At 39.6% G+C, this 19,487-nt stretch overlaps 1 protein-coding gene across 7 annotated transcripts; it reads left to right on the top strand.

Annotated features, from left to right (window-relative positions):
• Window positions 1-6,820: 6,820 nt before the first annotated feature.
• Window positions 6,821-17,911, top strand: LOC103718097 (protein NETWORKED 1D-like). Of its 7 annotated transcripts, none has more exons than XM_017845453.4 (5): window positions 6,821-7,083; window positions 8,081-8,377; window positions 11,371-13,805; window positions 14,038-16,029; window positions 16,450-17,911. In XM_017845453.4, the coding sequence occupies exons 2-5, from the start codon at window positions 8,275-8,277 to the stop codon at window positions 17,596-17,598; spliced, it is 5,679 nt and encodes a 1,892-aa protein (XP_017700942.3). In that variant the 5' UTR covers window positions 6,821-7,083; window positions 8,081-8,274; the 3' UTR covers window positions 17,599-17,911. The 7 variants fall into 7 exon arrangements, with proteins under 7 accessions (XP_017700942.3, XP_089786779.1, XP_008804982.3 ...); XM_089930653.1 differs by having other exon boundaries at window positions 8,205-8,377; XM_008806760.5 differs by having other exon boundaries at window positions 6,925-7,083; window positions 14,050-16,029.
• The last annotated feature ends 1,576 nt before the right edge of the window (window positions 17,912-19,487 follow it).

The raw sequence follows: 19,487 nt of genomic DNA on the forward strand, positions 1-19,487 counted from the left end.
CCTTTTTGAGAGCTCTGTTATTTTTCTCACTGGTTATTTTTTCTTCTTAATTTTACCTGTCTTTGCTGCCCTCTCTACACTCTAGTTTTGGGCAATTAAAGTCATTTGGATCAAACCTCCATGTAATCATGCTCGTGATAAGAGGCTTCAGGTGAGTTAGGTTTGTTATACCATGGGGATGGCTTCATTGGATACTTGCATAAGGAGGCGGATTTTATTCTTAAGGCAACATTCGTACATGCCTCATTCCATGACTGTCTCCGATTTTTCTTGCGTTATGTAATTTATGATTATTCATAACATCTAAATTTTTTATTTTATGTGATATTAGTGATTTTAGAGTATTTTTTTTAAATAGTTTCCAACCCTAAGTAGAGTAAAAGAATTAATTACAAAGAGAGCAATGAATTGTACTCAAAATTCCTACAGTTCTATGAAATTTTTATTTTCAATAAGTAAGCCAACTAGCTAGAATAATTTCTAATTCATTATCCTCACCAATTCACCTAAGTATCTAGTTATAATTATCAACTCAATGGAATCATTGAACGCACATTCCCTTTATCATACAGTAAAACTTCGTAATCCATGTCTGCTTCTCTAGAATTGTGCATTCTTATATAGGTAAAATATAAATAGCAGGCTCCATCCCAAAAAAGTGAAAGTTTTGATGGCATGGAGTTACAGATCGTTCTATCTTGGATATAGTCCAAAAATAGTTTATATAAAGTTTGTATTTTAGATGCTGACTCCCGCGACCCTCCAACAAACAATTGAAGGAAAACTATGAAAAGAAGAACCAAAGTTCGGTAGCTTTTTTTCCCCAAAGACATGCATACACAGAGAGAGAGAGAGAGAGAGAGAGAGAGAGAGAGAGAGAGAATTTTGAAAAAGTTGAGCCAACAATTGTGATGTCCAGGATCAAATTAATGGAACCTTTAAATATAAGTACCAATTAGGTGAACACAATACCATTCAAATTAATAGAGTCCATAAATATAACTAGAATTAGGTAAAGGGCTGTTTTCGTCATGATGAGATATACATTTATGTATAATCCATATAGTTCCAAGAATTTTATACGTTGTGTAAGATATTCAAAGATATTCAAACCGACACAATAAAATATCTCATCCTCTCTTAACCGGCGCATGCGGGTGCTCATCCATTTGTCACAGCTGACTTATTTCTTTGGTTAGCTTAACATGTTTGACCTCTCAAAAATAAACAAACACTAGGAAGCAGTCAACTCAATTGTAGGATAGTCAAATTACCTCTTATATCCAATCAAAAAATTACCTCTTCTACAATAGAAAATCTTGGATAAAGGCGGCTGTCAAGCTTATACACAATATATAGTGTGCATAAACCCTTTGAAATAATTAGCTCTCTCCATGGAAGCCTGCTATTGGTGGAAGGAGAGGAGAACAAGAGCAATTTATATAAAAAATTATTGTCTATACTATATGTACTAGTACGGGGTCATGCATACAACAAATTACAGGCATTAGTTTTTATAGTAGTGCATCAAGATACGTGCTTGATGAATAAAGTTTACAGAAATCAGCGGCTGCTATTGATTATGTGCATGGCTGTGCGGTGCATGCAGTGTGGGCAAAATTTTTCTTGATTTATAAGGATCTTCATTGTGTAGGACTCACACCCAATCTTGGGCACGTGAGGTTTTGGTTGTACGAATGTTTGGGCCGTGCGGACGGCGGCACCGTCCGCTTTTAAAAGTCCACCACACGATTCGTCTCGCTGAGCACTCAAAAAACCCACACACTTCCCGTAAATTACTAAACGGTTATTGTGGTACTGAGCGCGGATGCAAGAGTGTCCTTGCTTTTGACTTTTACTACAAAAGTACCACTCAGCTACATGATTTTTGAATTTAGGAGAGAGATTTTTAATGTGAAAATCATGTTTTCCTTAACATGCACATGTGTAAATAGTGGTAGAGCAATTTAACTGAATTCTAAATTTGAAATAAAATTGAATGAAAATTAATTATTAATTAAAATTTATTATAAATTAATGGTAGTGAATTCCCAAACTACTAAAGCCGAGATCAGATGGGATTGAGAGAAATTATGATCACTGTTTGCAAAGATATACAAGAAATTCTAGCACCATAAGACATAATTAGAAATATCATACACGGATTAGTAGTGGGGATACTATATAATAAAAAATCTATTTGAGATAAGAAAAAGTTTTCTAGAAAATATGATACATGAGCATATGATATATCTTTATTTGTTCAATACTTGCATTGAATATTATTGATAATTTAACATATTCTAGTAAGTAGTATGTTAGGTTTGAAAAAAAATTCAAAAATTGAATTTTTTTTTGACAGAATAAGTTACTTGTCAGAACAATATAAAAATTTTTCTTTTGACAATTGTTCCTTTTACTTAGAAAATCTTTATATATATATATATATATATATATATAGTATTCTGAATAACAAAACTATGTCAAGATAGCATTTCAGAAAAAAAGAAAGTTATCTCCTACAATTTCTTCTTTATCCCAACCACACTTTGAACACACAAAAAGTGGAAGATCAATCTATGATAAAGTTCAAATTATTGTGAAATCTATCTCTTATACTTATCCCTCTAGCCAAATGTTAAAAGATTCTTATCCGATGAAATAAATCATATTCCTTCAATATTACTCAAATGAGTATTACTTGTCCCTTCAAAATTTATCCCACAATCAAATGCACTCTAAGTGAATTCTCAAGTGACTATCTTTATATCACTTTTCACATCCGAGTTTCTATTAACCTAAACATTCGATATATTGCCTTCGTAATTTTAGTTAACTTTTAATTGAATCTAATGATGCTTTCACCTTAAATTCATGGATTACTAGGTTAAAGTAGCTCGTTGGCATTTTATTTTATTTTTTTTGCTTTGGCGGCTTTTTCATACAATGCGCGTATGAATACACCCAATAAAATTAAAAAACACTAGCTCGCGGAGTGCCTGTAGCAGCTCCCCTTCCCCGACTAGAGGGTGTACCCTAAGTAGTAGGCCGTGTAGGCAACCACCCAGTCGGCTGCCCCATTGATTTTTTTAAATACATACTTGGCCTGGAAGGCCACCCCATCCTTCATCATCATCTCTATGTCCCGGATCAGGGGGTATTCCGTGCTCTCACCCTTAGGCCCCCTCCGAATCCACCCGATAACCATGGCTGAATCACTCTCTAGAATGATTGAACTAGCCTGCAAAACCTGCCGCGCATGTTGAAGACCTCTTAGGCAGCTCGCAACTCTGCCTCCGGAACCGACGTGTCAAACAACTGGCAGCCACCCGCTGCCACCATCCTGAAATGTAGGCTCCGTATAACAAAGCCCGCACCATCCCGCATACCTCCATCCAGCACCGACCCGTCGAAGTTGACCTTGAGGAAGCTCAGAGGTGGGGGCTCTCAGGTGAAAAACACCATATCAGGAGCTGTCTGAGCAGAGAGGGAACTCCAGGTATCCCGAGCTGTCAAAGGTCTATCTGAAGAGAGGGTGGGCCTGATCTCCATCGCTTGTACTCGAGCGAACTCCGCAACAAACCTCGGTGATACCCTACGCTCGCCGAAAGTACGAGTATTCCTTTCCAGCCAGATCTGATACGCTGTGCAAGTCGCTCTGATGGCCTCCTGACATGTCCGCAAATTAGCCAACCACTATTGTATCACCTGTAGAAATTGTAGCCTCTCACTCCAAGCCTCCTGCGGGATCCCTATCCACTGCCATGTCGACCTCGCCCATGTACACTGGAATAGCACATGGTTCACCGACTCCTCAATACTACATGTCCCGCACTCTGCGGGGATCCCCCAGCTACACCTACTCAGCATTGTTCTCGTCGGAAGGCGGTCCCACATCATCTTCCATAAGAAGAGTGCTGCCCTCGGGTGAAATCCAGACCTCCATATCCAAGTATAGTCCAGCCCCGGCTCATGCTCTTGCTGGATAACACAGGAGAGGTCTCCCAATCTAATACTGGCCCTGTACAAGGTATCCCAAATCCTGATATCTGGCCCCGCACATTCTGGTATCGAAAGGGACCGGATCCTCTCAGCTAGTTGTAGCCCAAACAACTGTCGTAGCCTAGCCTCATTCCACTCTGCCCCTCCTGGTGCTAGAAGGTCGCACACCCGCAGCCCCTCCACTGCCTCAGTATCAATCATGGTCGGCCAGCGCCTTAGGGGAAGGGTATCCACCCACGGATCACCAGTCACATCGATGCTCCGTCCATCGTCTATCAGCCACCTGGTGTTTGTCGACGCAGTCAGCAAGTACCTCCCGATCTCTACGTCAGCAAGTACCTCCCGATCTCGCGCCACATGAAGGAGACTCGACGACCCCTCCGTGCCACCTTTGAGCCCCCTCGACCATATATGGTTGCCATTACCTGACTCCAGAGCCTGTGTGGCTCTAACATGAATCGAACTGTGTGCCGAGCAATGAAAGCCTCGTGCCTCTTTAAGAGGGACAGCATCCCCAGAGTACCCTCATTGGTGGGAAGGCAGACCTGCTCCCAGGCCACCAGTTGCACCCCATAGCCTCTAACGTGTGACCCCTACAAAGAAGTCGCTCGATCCTTAACATAGTAGTCTTCGGTACCACAGTGTTGGTCATGAGATATACCGGCATGGATCCCAAAGCTTGTTAGCATATGCTAGAGGATTTTAGATTCAAAAAGTTACTAGAGTGTTTCATGAGCTACATGCTACTTATATTATTTAGCAAAGTACTATCATTTATTATATGGAACTAACTTTTATTGTTGGAGGAAAATATTACATTAATACTAGTTTATGGTAGATAAATTTTATATGCAAATATTTGCATGGATCTATGTGGCGGTCATACATGGATTTTTTTATGCATAAAAAAATAATAATCTAGAATCCCTTTGAATTGTGCGTGGAAAAGTTTAATACACTTTTTTTTTTCTTTTAGTACAATGGTAGTTCATGTCAGCCTAGCGTGAATACTATCCTCAGCATCAAAAGAAAGAAGACGACATGAAGGAAAAGGAACAGAATCGAGCTCAGTTCATAGAACCTCCCCTGAATGGTGAGGAGCGAAGGAGGCGACCTAGTCTGCAGCCTTGTTCGCTACCAACCTCTGGATGTCCTTGAGTATAGGGTAGTCGTCTCTCTGGCACTTGAAATCACGAATCCACTCGGTCACCATAGTAGAGTTTTCCTCCAGGATGAGGCAGTCTGCCCCTAGGATCCTCCTCGCATAGATGACTCTCTCCCATGCAGCCCTGAGCTCGGCTCCCATAGTCGTCATATCACAAGTGTGTCGCCCGCCTGCCGCGACTAGTCTAAAATTGTGATCCCGGATCACAAATTCAGTCCCTCCTCTATCTCCTCCAACCAAGGCACTATTGTCAAAATTCATCTTGAGGTGGCCAGAGGGTGGGGGTTCCCAAGAGACAAAAATCACTCGGGGCATTGTGGCAGTGAAGTGGGAACCCTAATGTTCCCAGCAAACTCCGAAGGAGATGTCCGAGCAGTGGCGATGATCTCAGTCGCCTGACGAATGGCCCTGTCTACCACAACCCTCGGAGGGGTCCTCCTATCCTCAAAGATGCGGGCATTCCAGTCCAGCCAGATGTGGTATGCCATATAAACATATATGATGCCTCTCTCCATGGTGCCTGATGAGCTTGCCAATTGCCTTAAGTGGTCCAGAAGCCGACTCCACATCCCGCGGTAAGGAAAAGGGCGCCTGTTGCCAGGCCTGCACAGCTCGAGGACATCCAAACCACACATGGCTGATAGTCTCCTCTCGGTCCGTGCACTCCTCGCACATCGGAGAAACCCTGACTTTCCTACTAGCCAACACACTTCGGGTCGATAGACATCCCCAAGCCACCTTTCATATAAACAGAGCCACTCGGGGGTGCACCCGCCTCCTCGAAATCCACCTATCCTTAAACTGTCGAGTAGCCTTTCTGCCCATCAGCGCCTACAGGTCTCCAGCGCTCACCCTCGCCCTCTCCGTCGGAGCTCACAACAACCTATCTCTCGACTCCTCGCCTGGAATCGGAATGGTTAGTATCCTCTCAACCAACTGCTTCCTAAATACCTCCCGAATCATCGCCTTGTTCCACCTACACTCGCCTGGACTAATCAGTTCACTGACTTTACACAGACAGTCTCGCTGAGTCCACCATTGTCGGCATCCTCTCTAGCGGCTGATCGGTCACCCAAGCATCTCGAAGAACATTGATTGACTGCCTATCACCAATCGCTCATCTGATCGCTGGTAGGACCACCGGAGCGTAGGTACAAATCTTCTTCTAGAAGATGTTATTTCTAACACGAACACTAAATGATTAAACTATGAGGTACACATTGTGTGCAATTTGTGTTTGTGATTGAACAATTTTTTTGGACAGGTCAGGATCGGTGCTCTCCCACATTGATTGTGTTGCCATATGGACCACATAAGTGGAGATACATCAAGGTTAGAACTGTTTTCTACTAGTCGCCAACAACCCACCAAGCCATGTCTAGGGACTACTTTGTAAATCTGGTCCAAGCCATGGTCCTTTCCCGCAGCCACCCAAAGCACAAAACCTACGCAGAAAACAAGTACGAAGGCCATGTTTAACAAATCAAACTCCAATTTTCAGCCATTTTGACACCTCCCGCCAAGGGAGAGAGAGGCAAAAAAAAAAAGAAAAAAAAAAGAAAAAAAGAAAGACAGAGAAGCACCCACAGTAAAACACAATGGAAAGAAGAATTCCACACGGCCCATAAATGCATGCATCTCAATAACAAGTTTATCTCTCCAAATTTAGTTCCAAATCGCACTAAATCTCCACCAAATCTTGTGCCTTTTAATCACTCCCAAAGACTTATCTTTTCCTTATTTTTGTCGCCTATCTCGCCTTTTCTTGTTTGCAGCCTTTGCTTTCCCCACCTCTGAAGAACAGAGAGTTAGGAACGAACGTGAGAGAGAGAGAGAGCATTTGGAGCGAAAATGGGGTGAGATTGGATGAGAAGGGCAGCTGGGGATTGCTCGTTCGAAGCTGCTTTTTTTGCGTGGTATGGTTTCTCCCCCGAAGATCGGATTTTTAGAGTATCTTCCTCCCAAAGATTTTTTTTTTTGTTTTTGTTTTTTATGTTCTGATGAGAAACGTAGTTGTTTATGATTTTCTTGCGATCTTCGGGTTTATCGTTGTTGACGATCTTTTACTTCGTTGGATTCGGTTCTCAAGTTTCGGTAATCAAATCGCTGCTTAATATATCTTACTTCTTTCAAAGATTCGATTTTTTTCCCGTTTAGATCGGTACCCGGTTGTAAAAGGATTCGAATTTTTCCTTTTAGTTCTTCTTGGTGTTTGATTCGTTTGAGTTTTGGGTCTGATCGGAAGTTAGGATTTCTGTCGTTCATGAGGATCAGTGCAAAAGCCCCACATTGTTTCTCTTTCCCTTTCCATTGTGTGGGATTCTTCCACAAGATTGATCTCCTTCCCTACCTGCTGTTGTGATCGTGTTTTTCTTAGTTGTTTTAAAGCTTAAGCTTTGTGGGTATTTAGATTTTCTATTGTTTCATAATGTTCTGCATTCAAAGTCCTAGTCCTCAATCTTCATAAGATTTACGTATACAAATTGTGGAGCGTTTTTCTGAGCATCGCTTTGTATTGTCTTTATTCAATCCCCCAGACAATTTCTTTTCCTGGTAAGTTCCATCTCTGTCTGATATCGTGTTTCTTCCCCCACTATGCTTTGATTGAAACCCAGTGACAGAAAAGCCATATGTCATATTTTAGATGATAGATTTGGATTTTTGTTGATGTTACTATATTTTCCCCTCTGCATCGGTGTTTTGAATGGTTTTCCTGGTGTCTTTGGATGTAACCAATGCTTAATAGATGACTACAGACTTTCTTAAGCAATGATTCAATTTGTTATTTGTTTTTGAATTTGTGAATAATATATTATTTACTCTCTTTTTAGAAGCTATAATTTAGTTCTGGAATTTATGAACCTATACTATGATCACTATCTCTGACATGTTTATATCGATGCAACTGCCTAGGTAGACCTATATTCATCGGAGTGGGGAATACAAATCATCGAATTACTGTTGATATGTTGAATTATGTGGCTCAGGGGGCCTTGATCCTAACTTGGATCTTGGTGTTTCTGGATCTATCACTTAGGTTTAATTGGTGCAAGGATTGAACTCTCACAAGATCAGAACAGATAGTATTGGTTTATCTGCTTGGATTCATGGCAGCCCTGCTACATGCTGAACCAAGACGGCTGTACTCATGGTGGTGGGACAGTCATATCAGCCCAAAGAATTCCCGATGGCTTCAGGAAAATCTTACAGGTATTTATATCCCTTCTTCATTATTGTCATGTTTGAGGGGTCCAGCTATGAACCTGATATCTTGTATTTCTTCTAAGTGAAAAGAAGAGGTCTTGATTCACATACTCGTATTTCTTGTCTGTATGAATTACTCCTAGAAATTACGGTCTTATTCTCAAAATAACGTTTTTTTTTGTATATTAGATACTCTTCGACAACTACAAATTTTCATGAAATGGTTATAACCAGGGTTACCTTAATCATTGAACTCATATGCATTTTGCAAATCAGTATGCTTTGTATCAATACACGATCTGATACATTGAAATGCGAGCAATGGGGAGATAAAATTTACTTGGGCAGATAATAATTGGGAAACAAAGTCCATTTTAGTCTTACTAGGTGAGGAGATCCAGAAGAGTCAGATTTCAATTTCTCAAATTGGGATCAGGACATTGGGCTGCTGGGAAATAAGGTGAAGATAGGGAAATGTGGCCTGTGGGCAAGTGGTGAAAGGTGCCTAGACTCCCTCAACTTAAAGTAAAGAAGTAAACTCTGTGTGTGTGTGTGTATCAAACATAAAATTGGGTAGGGTGTAGATTTTAAACCTTATTATATATGTGTTATTGATCAAAGTGCTCTGACATTTTCTTGTTTCTATTATTAGTCTTATTCAAATTTTGCAATGGAGTTGATACCAACAACCACTTATTCTGGTAAGAATATGGATATTCTAATATCAAGGAATGAATTTTCTAATCCTACCCCAATTGAATCAGGTAAGTAGTGAATTTTGAATTACAAACTTGAATCCCTACCAAGTGAACCATTGAACCAGCTAATGCGGGCTATAGCTGGTAAGGAGAATCCATGCTCCTTGAAATATCAACCAACTATTTACATTGTGAGAGCTTCTTCCTTCTTAAGTTTCCTTTTGATGGATTAGTTTAGATTAGAGAAAGAAGATCCCAATATTCGACTTTCTAGAAAACATAAGAAGTATAATAATTTCCTTAATTCCTCGAGTGAGGACACCATCAAGCAAAATTGGCATGAGAAGGTCAAAGGATTTGATTGGCATGGTAGAATAAAAACATCAAACTATTCGTTTGCTTGTGATATTATTTGCCATATCAAATTCATATTTATAGTGCAGTTTTATCTTTGTAGATTTATTTTTTGACTCACATACTTATTTATTGATAGTTATATTTTTATCAAACAATTGAATAATATGAAACTTTGGATTGATGTGTACCTTTTTTGCAATTTCATAGCTTGCAAATTTAACTTAAATTTTATTATGGTATCATACTTTCAGTCAAAACAAGGAGAGCATGCATGCAATGATCCAAATAACAAAATAGTAAAATACAGCAAGATTTTGTGGCATATATGTATTTCAATGGCTTGGATCATCGGTATTGCACCCGTGTTTGCTGATTTCTCCTCAGCAGATCTGATTTGAAATGTGGTCAACCAATCCTAGTCTGCCTCCTATATATGTTCCTGGATTTCTTTATGTTTCTACTTTTTTTTTTTTTAACCTTTTTGACCAAAACTTTGAGATGTTTGGACCTAGAAGCTGTAGAAACGAAAAGTCACCAAGTGTAACCAAAACTGAAACTAAAACCAAGTTTTCAAATCTTGGGACCTAACACAAGAATGATTCTATGATGTCATGTAACCAAGCTAGTATTGAGAGTTAAAAGAACCATGCTACAAACGATTCATCTGCATGTTGTTTAACTGCTGTGCAAAAATGCATGTGCATATTTGCAATATTGTCTTTGTAAATATTAACTAATCCATATGACTTACTGAAATAGCCATAATTTTTAGCTGTTTGATAGGTTTATAACCAAGTTCTTGGAGGAAATTCTGAATGGAAACTTGGTCGGGTTTGAACCTTGCTGTTTTATATGCAGATTATATCTACTTCATGCATCATGGAAATTCAAATTTGAAAACTTATTTCCTTTGTGATAGTGATATGCATAAGAGATAATGAAATAAAGATAACCATTTGGTATTCTGGCATTTGCTTTCAAATCTTTTAAAATGAACTAGTTTGCACCAAAACTCTAGTAGTGATTCCTACTGAAATGTTCCTATGCTCAATATGCTACTTTGAAAAGTTAGGATTAATGAAGTCTAGAAACATGAATAATTCTCGAAAAAAAAAGTTGAAGGGAAAGATGTATTTATATTGAACATGCATGGCCGGTTTGCCTAATGTAACTTTCATATAAGTCTTATATGGTTTCCTCTATTTACTTCTTTTTTTTTCATCCTTTGCAACTACAAACACTTGTCCTTCCCATCACAACTTACCACGACATTCTTGTACCTAAGTTACCGGACGCTTTAGTGGGTGCAGGTATGGGGAAGCAGATCTATCAAAAAATCAAAAAGAAAAAAAAATAGAATGCCAAGTATCCATGTTATGATGTGATACCCTAGACAGAAGTTTCTTTCTTATATGCTCTTTTTTGAATTTGCAATACATGATTTGTCTCCTAGTTGGAATTTCTTGTCTCTTTCTCCTTTTCTGCATATATATGAAACACTCCAAATGATTTTACTGAATGTTGAACTGCATTCCGCTCATCGAGGTGAACTGACAGTTAGACACCTTATTCTTGAGGGAGTGCAGGTTTAGAGTTGTCAATAAAAGAAATGATTTAGTACCCTAGGTGAATCCTGCTAGCACGTAAACCATGCCATCATTTTTTGCAAGGATCAGGAGTCACCTTTACCGAGTCATGGAGAGGAATCCACCAGGACAGCTTAATTGCAAAGAAGGGTGCATCTAAGGACAGTTGTTAATACTGACATGATTCTAATCAATTAAACGTTTGACTTTAGTTTCTGTCATCTTTATTTACTTAATAATTTTTTAATATCATAAAAAGTCAATTTATGCCATCATTAATGTGCAGTAAAAAACTTCACTTTTTGTTGGTTAGCTGTATGAATATCATTTCACTGAAAACATTTGCTTGCCTGCACAGATATGGACATGAAGGTCAAGGCAATGATCAAACTCATAGAAGAAGATGCCGATTCTTTTGCAAGGAGAGCAGAGATGTACTATAAAAAACGGCCTGAGCTTATGAAATTGGTGGAGGAATTCTACCGAGCATATCGTGCTTTAGCTGAAAGATATGATCATGCAATAGGGGCTCTCTGCCAGGCTCACAGAACAATGGCAGAAGCATTCCCCAGTCAAGTTCCATTAGTGTTGCCTGATGAGTCACCCTGTGGTTCCTTTGCCACTGAGGTGGGCTCTCACACACCTGAAATTCCTACACCTATTCGAGCATTATTTGACCCAGATGACTTACAGAAGGATGCACTGGGTGTATCATCACATTTTCATGCCATCAACAGGAATGGGGCTTACTCTGAAGAAAGTGATGCATTACCGTGCAAAAAAGGTTTGAAGCAGTTGAGTGAGATGTTTGCAACTGGGGAAGGGGTGGTCCATATGAATTTATCTGAAGGAAGAGTAAGAAAAGGCCTGATCTTCCATGAAGAAGAGGGTGGTGAAGGTTATAAGCATAAATCACATAGTGGCTCAAGAGATTTTAAAAAACAAGAAGTCCAGGAGAAAGAGGATTCAAGTGATGAGACGAAGCATCTGCATGAAGAAATATCGCGGTTATCAACAGAGATCCAAAATCTGAAAAATCAGATAATATCAGAATCTGAATGTGCTAAGAAAGCTCAAAATGAAATCCAAAGCTTAAAGGTCAGTCTCTCTAAATTTGGCTCTGAGAAGGATGCTACTTTTCTTCAATATCAGTTGTCTCTTGAAAGAATATCAAGTCTGGAATCTGAAATCTCCAACTCACGGAATGAATTCAAAAAGCTCAGTGATGAGATGATAAGGGAAGCTGCGAAGCAAAGGAGTGCCGAGGAACTTAGTCAATCTCTGCAGCTGGACCTGAACATGTTAGAACAGAAAGCAAAGATGCAACAACAAGAACTTATCCAAAAGCAAGAAGAGTTGGAAAAAGTTATAATTTCCTTAGAAGATGCACACAAGGGCAGTGTGAAGGCTGAAATGGCCCTGAAATCCATGGAGAAACTGCATTTCCAGGCTCAGGAAGAGGTGAAGATTTTGGGCTTGGAGATTCAAAAGGGGATTGAGAAGTTGAAGGGCATGGAATGTAGCAATGTATGTTTGAAGGAAGAAGTACACAAGCTTAAGGAGGAGAATGACATCCTAAATGAACAAAATCTTTCTTCTGCAGTTAAGATAAAAGATCTTCAAGATGAAATCATTACTTTGAAGGAATCAAAGAAGATGCTTGAGATGGCTCTTTGGTCCATGGAGAATCTGCACTCCCAATCCCAAGATATGGTGAAGCTTTTGGGCTTGGAGATCCAAAAGGGGATCGAGAAGTTGAAGGAGACGGAACAGAGTAATGTGGGTTTACAGGAGGAAATGCACAAGCTTAAGGAAGAAAATGACATCCTACATAAACAGAATCTCTCTTCTGCAGCTGAGATTAAAGATCTGCAAGACGAAATCATTTTCTTGAATGAAACAAAAGGGACACTGGATCATGAAGTGGATGGCCATGTAGAAGAAAAGAAAGTTCTTCGGCAAGAACTTTGCCACCTAGAAGAAGATAGAAATGGTCTAGTGCAGAAGAACCAAGGACTTGTGGAGCAAATAAAAGCCATCACTGTTAATGCAGAGTCTCTTCAGGAATTGATATGCAAACTTAAAGAAGAAAATTATAGCCTAAATGAACAAAATCTCTCTTCTGCACTTAAGGTAAATGATCTGCAAGATGAAATCATTTTCTTGAACGAAGCAAAGGGGGCACTTGATCATGAAGTGGATCTCCATGTAGAAGAAAAGAAAGCTCTTCAGCAAGAACTTTTCCATCTCAAAGAATATAGAACTGATTTGGAGCAGAGGAACCAACTTCTTACGGAGCAAATGAAGGTTGTCAGTGTTAATGTGGAGTCCCTTCAGGAATTGGTAAAGGAGTTGGAGAATGGAAACACAGAGCTGAGAGAGATCTGCAAGAAACATGAGGTTGAAAAGGAGTTTATTTTGGAGAAGCTGAAAGACACAGAGCAACTTTTGGAAAAGAATGTATTCTTAGAAGATTCTCTTTCAGATGCAAATGTTGAGTTAGAGGTGTTAAGACAGAAGATCACAACACTAGAAGCTTCACAGGAATCTCGTAGTAGTGAGATTTCCACATTTATTGCTGAAAAAGCTCTGCTTGTTTCTCAGGTAGAAGAACATGCTAAGGACGTGGAGAAGATTTCAGAGAAAAATACATTCTTGAAGAACTCCTTATCTGATGTGAATGCTGAGCTCAAATGTCTCAGAATAAAGTTGAAGGACTCTGAAGAATCCTGCCAGTGTCTCAATGATCAGAATTCTAGTCTTCTTGCTGAAAAACTTTCTTTTGCCAACCAGGTAAATGTTTCAAGATCTCTTTCTTGCTCTAGATTTAGGTTGCTTTGTTTAAATTTCTTGAGTAATTACTTCTTATGAAATCATGAATAATTCTGTAGTTTCTTAAAATCTTCTTCAAAGTATTAACTTTTTGGATTTAATGATTTTAGTTTCTGTTGTCTTATATTTGTTATCATCCTTTTTAACCCCTTTTTATAAAAAGAAACTTACTAAATAAATCCTGATTCCCAAGTTTGAGTGCCAGGTGAAAAGTGTTACAGAGAGTCTGGAGTATCTGGAGCATAGGTATGCAGATCTGGAAGACAAGTACTCAAGTTTGGTCAGGGATAAAGATATTACACTCACTCAAGTCAAGGATTTGCAAGACCTCTTGAATCTAGAGAAACAAGAACATGAAACTTCTATCCAGTCATACAGGAGTCCGCTGGTCAATTTAGAAAACCGGATCCATTACCTGCAGGAAGAAAGATTTCTTGTGGACAAGGAGCTGGAACAAGAAAAGATAGAAAATATGAATGCTTTACTTGACATTCTCATCTTGAAAAGAAGTATATGTGATATGAAAGAAGGAAACATGGTTCTCTCCAAAGAATGTCAAAAGCATCTAGAGGCATCTTGGTCTGCAGAGAAGCTAGTTTCACAACTTGAGCAAGAAACTTTTGTTCAGAAAGGAGAGATGATGTTGCTGTCAGAGCATAATGAGAAGCTGAAGGAAGGGATTTATCAGGTGGTGAGGACACTTTATAGAACCAACGACGTTGAGTTTGTTGATGGAATTAGTAGCGAAGTTTTGTTGCAGAATATTATGGATGACATTAAAAGACTGCTAAATTGTATTTCAGATGCTGAGGATGAAAACCAGCATCTCGGTATTGAGTTATCAGTTCTTGTCACCCTTCTAAAGCAAATAGGAACAGATTTGGTTGATATCAGATGGGAAAAATGTGTCATTGAGCAGGGACTTCAAGTCAGAACAACAGAATTATTAACGTTGCAAAACAAGAAGCACAAACTCTTGGAGATGAATGAAGAACTGAGGCAAGCCTTGATGGCAAGCAACCAAAGCAAGGAAGTATTGAAAAATGAGATGGATATTCTTTATGGACGGCTCTCAGTTCTGCAAGAATCACACCAGATGTCACAAAATGTAATTTGCAAGCTTGTTGAAGAAAATCAGTCTCTACTGAAGGAACTTGACAGCATGAGGGGGAAGCACAATGAACTGGTAGATGAACATGGTGTTGTTCTTATAGAGGCTATGACACTGGAGCACCTCTATTTGTTCTTCAGGAGTCTCAATGCTGAGAGGATGTTGGAGTTGAAGTTGTTGAGTGATGATCTGGAATGTCTTCATTTGGCCAAAAATGACCTTGATTATGAGATCAAGGAACTGAATCAAAAAGCAGGAGTGTTACAAGCAGAGAACATGCATCTTAAAAAATCCATCATTTATTTGGAAGAGTTGAGAAGTCGTTTACTGAGTTTAGAGTTTGACCTAAACACAGCCACAAATCTTTGTGAAGAATTGAATCTTCAAATTGAATCGATGAACAATCTGTTGGCACAAAAAGATGGGGAGTTTTCACAAGCAAATCAGAAAATTCTGTCCACGGAAGAAAAGAATAAAGAATTATGTACAGTTCTTGAGACTCTTCAGCTGGATATCGATGTGGCTAAGGTGGTAAAAGAAAAGCTAGAGAAACAGATTTCGTTTTTGTCAGAAGCTAAGGTCTTGAGGGAGACGGAGATTGCATGCCTTACTGAAGAAAATGAGATGATGCAAGGGGAAATAGTTAGATTGCATAAAGAGGCTGAAGTTCTCATAAGAAGGGAGGAGCATCTGACTTCTGAAATGCAAAAAGAAATAGATCAAATCAAGCATTGTGAAGGAGAATTTGCGGCATTATTAAGTGACACTCTGATATCTGCAGTTAACACAGCACTATATGAAGAAAAGCTATTTGAGCTGATAGTAGAAGGTGAGAGTCTTGAGATTAGTGCCTTCGTGCAAAAAGAGATGCTAAGCAAGGAGATCACTTTAAGAAATGCATATGCTGGTGAGCTGAAGAAAAAACTTGCTGACCTGGAGGGAGAAAATAGAGGATTAAAGTCTGATTTGGATGCGTATACCCTTTTAATGTCTCTATTGGACAGTGTCACCTCTCTAGAAGAACACATCCTTTCACTGTCAAATCTTCATGCACCAAAGGCTCACAGAGAACAGGTAACTATTTCTCTATCAATGGTGATAATCATCAAAGTTTTATCTAATGTTTTGTCTCTGTGTATCCTTTAGTATCAACTTTTTTTTGTATCATTTTAAAAATGTTGCCTTGGGGATGAATGGACTCCCTGTGACAAATTGACTACTCCGCATCAAACATCAAAATGACGGTCAAATTCTGCTATATACATAAACATGCTTGAGTTATCTACAAATATAAATTTGATTCTTAAGTGATCTCATACTAACAGCGGATTTTTCTCTGCGTTCGTTGAAAATTGAAAATTTTCATCTTAATTTCTCCCCCAAACTAAAGTCATGAAATGTGGCTGACTGGGTCAGACACTGAATAGTCACATTGAATGGACATAAGACAACTGAGGCTTTCTTTTTTAACACATTCAGTATGTTTCTTTTCAGGATATGACTTTGATGTCTCATCAGCATGATGAGATCAGTCAACCAGGTGAGGGCTGTGCTGCTGTGGTGCCTGCTGGAGTCTTAGAGTTGCTGAAGTTGATTATTACCAAAGTTGAGGCGCTTAAACAGGCGACTATAGGGCGTCTTTTACAACAGGAAAAGTTTGCTTCCAGTTCTAACCTGGAGGCTGCAAGGAAAAAAATTGAGTTAAAGGCCCCTGCAGTCCAAGGGGAGGTACAAGAGGATTTCATCAGACGACTGAACAAGGATGAGGACATAGATGATTCTGAGTTTTCCAAGGAGAAGTATGCGCAGAAAGTGAAGGATATTCAGCTTGATCAGGTTGCAAGTTCTTCACGACATGGGAATGGTGTTGGCTCATATGGTCTGAGAAGAATCATGGCTGCTGAAATTGATGATCAAATGCTGCAGTTATGGGAAACTGCTGAAAGGGACTGCAACAATGGGACATGGAAAGCATCACCAGTAGCTATGCAGCATGATATATGGGTTGTAGAGGAAGAAAAGAGTGAATACCCTTCTTCTGAACTAGTGGCTGGGAAAGAGTTGAGCATTGACAAGCTAGAGATAACCAAGAGAGTGTCGGAATCGCAGCAGGAATGGAGCACGAGGGTTCTTGAAAGGCTGGCTTCTGATGCCCAAAAGCTGTCAGTCCTTCAGACAAGTGTGGAGGAGTTGAAGGGGAAGATAGAAAGCTCTCAAAAAGGGAAGCGATCTATGAGTTTCAAATATGATACAATCAGAGCACAACTGAAAGAGGCTGAGGGAGCTCTGTTGGGGCTGATTGATATCACTTGCAAGCTGACAAAGAAGGCCAAAGGCTATTCTGTTCCTTCTGATGATATAGCTGTTGAACATGAAGAACTGGGGAACATGGGAAGAAGGCAAATCTCAGAACGAGCATGGAGAGGATCAGAAAAGATTGGAAGACTGGAGTTGGAACTGCAAAAAATTGAGTATATCTTTCTGAAACTTAAAGAAGAGCATGAGAACAGCCGAAGTAAAGCTGTAGATAAAAAAGCTAGAGTCCTTTTGAGGGATTATCTCTATGGACGGAGAGATGACCATAAACAACAAACGAAAAGGTTTTGCTGTGGGTTCTTGAGACCTAAAACCAAGGCTGACTGATTTTCTCTGCTTGGATTATTTTGGAAAGATCTTGTTTTTCACAGCAAAACCTGCTACCTTGGCATGTAGTGTTCTTCCTTGGGAAAGAGGTATGAGTATAGCACCTGATTTTCACTACAATTTTACTCCGTCGGCTGTTGCGAGGATGTTTCCTGGTTATTTCAGCTGCATCTTCAGCTGCATCTGTATATGTAGGCCTAACTTAAGTCAGTTGAGCTTTTTGGTGAACCTTTTTTTTTTTTAATGTTGCTTTGATTTTTCTAAATCATACATTTGCCCAAGTTAGCACGTGAAAACTAGTCATTAACATTTATTGATGATGTTCTGAATGTGGATGTTGCAGCTATATTCTGGTAGAGGCTCGATCGTGAATTCAGAATCTTCTTGAGCAGCATTTGGTTGTGGGGTAAATTTTGGAATGTGAAGGGATAGACCTATTCGTTGGAATAGGTGTGCTTTGGAATCTGGTTGGAGGAGTAAGTGCAGGGAATAAGTGCAGGGATTCTAACATAACAGATGAAATTGTCTTCCCAATTTTTTGTGTTAATAGAGTGGATAAGAGCAAAATGGTAATTGGGGGAATAGGGATAAGCCCAATTCTGTGGTATAAGTCTATTCCACCAGAATTGTAGAATAGAATTATACTCAATGGGCTCACTTATATCCCCACAGGTATAAGCCTCTATTCTGTTGCTTTTTTTGGCGTTTGACAAGGATATCTCTGTTTGGGGGCTCACTTATATTCCCAAATAGGCCCTTAGGTTTTCTAGTTCTCCGCTTTACTACTAAGCAAGCTTAATTATTGTTAAGTTGATAGCTAGATGTAAATTTCTTCTTAAACCTTCTATAGAGCCATTTTGAATTAATTTTGATGATGATAATGGTGTTTTCATAGCCCCCCCCCCCTCTCCCCTCATTTGAGGCACTCCCGAGTATCTACATCAAGGTTTCGAGCTATGTTACATGGCCTTGGGTTCATGTGTTTGGTTTGTCTGCATGTCCAAAGCATCGGATTCTTTTTGATATATTAGAATTCTTGTTATGAGATGATGCCAACTTATTTTGTTGAGATAGTAAAGCTACTGGGCGTTTGGATACAAGTGACTAGGGTTTTATCTTGCCCTTGACCATTCTAGCGAGGCTTCCTCTTGTCTTAGTTCTCAAAATAAAAAAAAAGAATTTCTTGTAATAGAGCTGTCTGAGTAACATTCTAATGTCCGTGATTAAGTATTAGGTTCAGGTACTTCAGGCTAAAGGAAGTTCTCGTAAAACCTAGCACAGGTCAATGCTTTTTACTCAAAATAGTTTAATTAAAGAAGGGTGTCAAGTCTTTGTTTTGGACCTTTTATTTTATTGTTTTTCATTTTGACAATGCATGGCACAGTATGCCAGCATGCACACAGAGCTTGACATGACTAATCCAATGAATTCTTCATTCATTTGGTCAGAGAGTGTCATTATTCTAGGCTTCTAGCATGCAGTCGTTGCAATTATCATCGTATTTCGAATTCTATTGCAGTTTTAAGTTCATTCTTAGCTCTTGACAAACAACTGCCTTTGGTGTCCCACTCTGAGTTACCCAATTTTTTTTTTTCTTTGTCAATCTCTTTTTGTGATATTTGGCCTACGCCCGGGATTCGGCTTGCCTACAAAGGGTGGTGCTCATCCTCGTGCGTCTCTTTCCTCTCATGCAAGTGCCACCACCGCCTCTCATGCCCTTCCTCTTCCTCTCATGCCACACCAAGACCCTCCACCCTCTCTTTTCTCATCCCCTTCACCTCCACCAGCTCTTCCCTCCTCCCCATCTCTCTTTTTCTCTATCCACCCTTTTCTATCTCCCTCCCTTCTCCCTCGTGCGCATCTGTGTTGTGTGTGCGCGAGCGCGCGCC

Source organism: Phoenix dactylifera, chromosome 5 (genome assembly GCF_051530095.1).
Source record: "Phoenix dactylifera cultivar Ajwa chromosome 5, Ajwa_hap1_PhDact_Kaust_v1.1, whole genome shotgun sequence".
NCBI lineage: Eukaryota > Viridiplantae > Streptophyta > Magnoliopsida > Arecales > Arecaceae > Phoenix > Phoenix dactylifera.

Bases quoted from the DNA above. Each gene is read 5' to 3' on its own strand.
- LOC103718097 (XM_017845453.4), top strand. From the start codon at position 8,275: ATGGCAGCCCTGCTACATGCTGAACCAAGACGGCTGTACTCATGGTGG. The intron at 13,806-14,037 runs GTAAATGTTTCA...CTGATTCCCAAG, and splicing joins AACTTTCTTTTGCCAACCAG to TTTGAGTGCCAGGTGAAAAG. The intron at 16,030-16,449 runs GTAACTATTTCT...GTTTCTTTTCAG, and splicing joins CAAAGGCTCACAGAGAACAG to GATATGACTTTGATGTCTCA.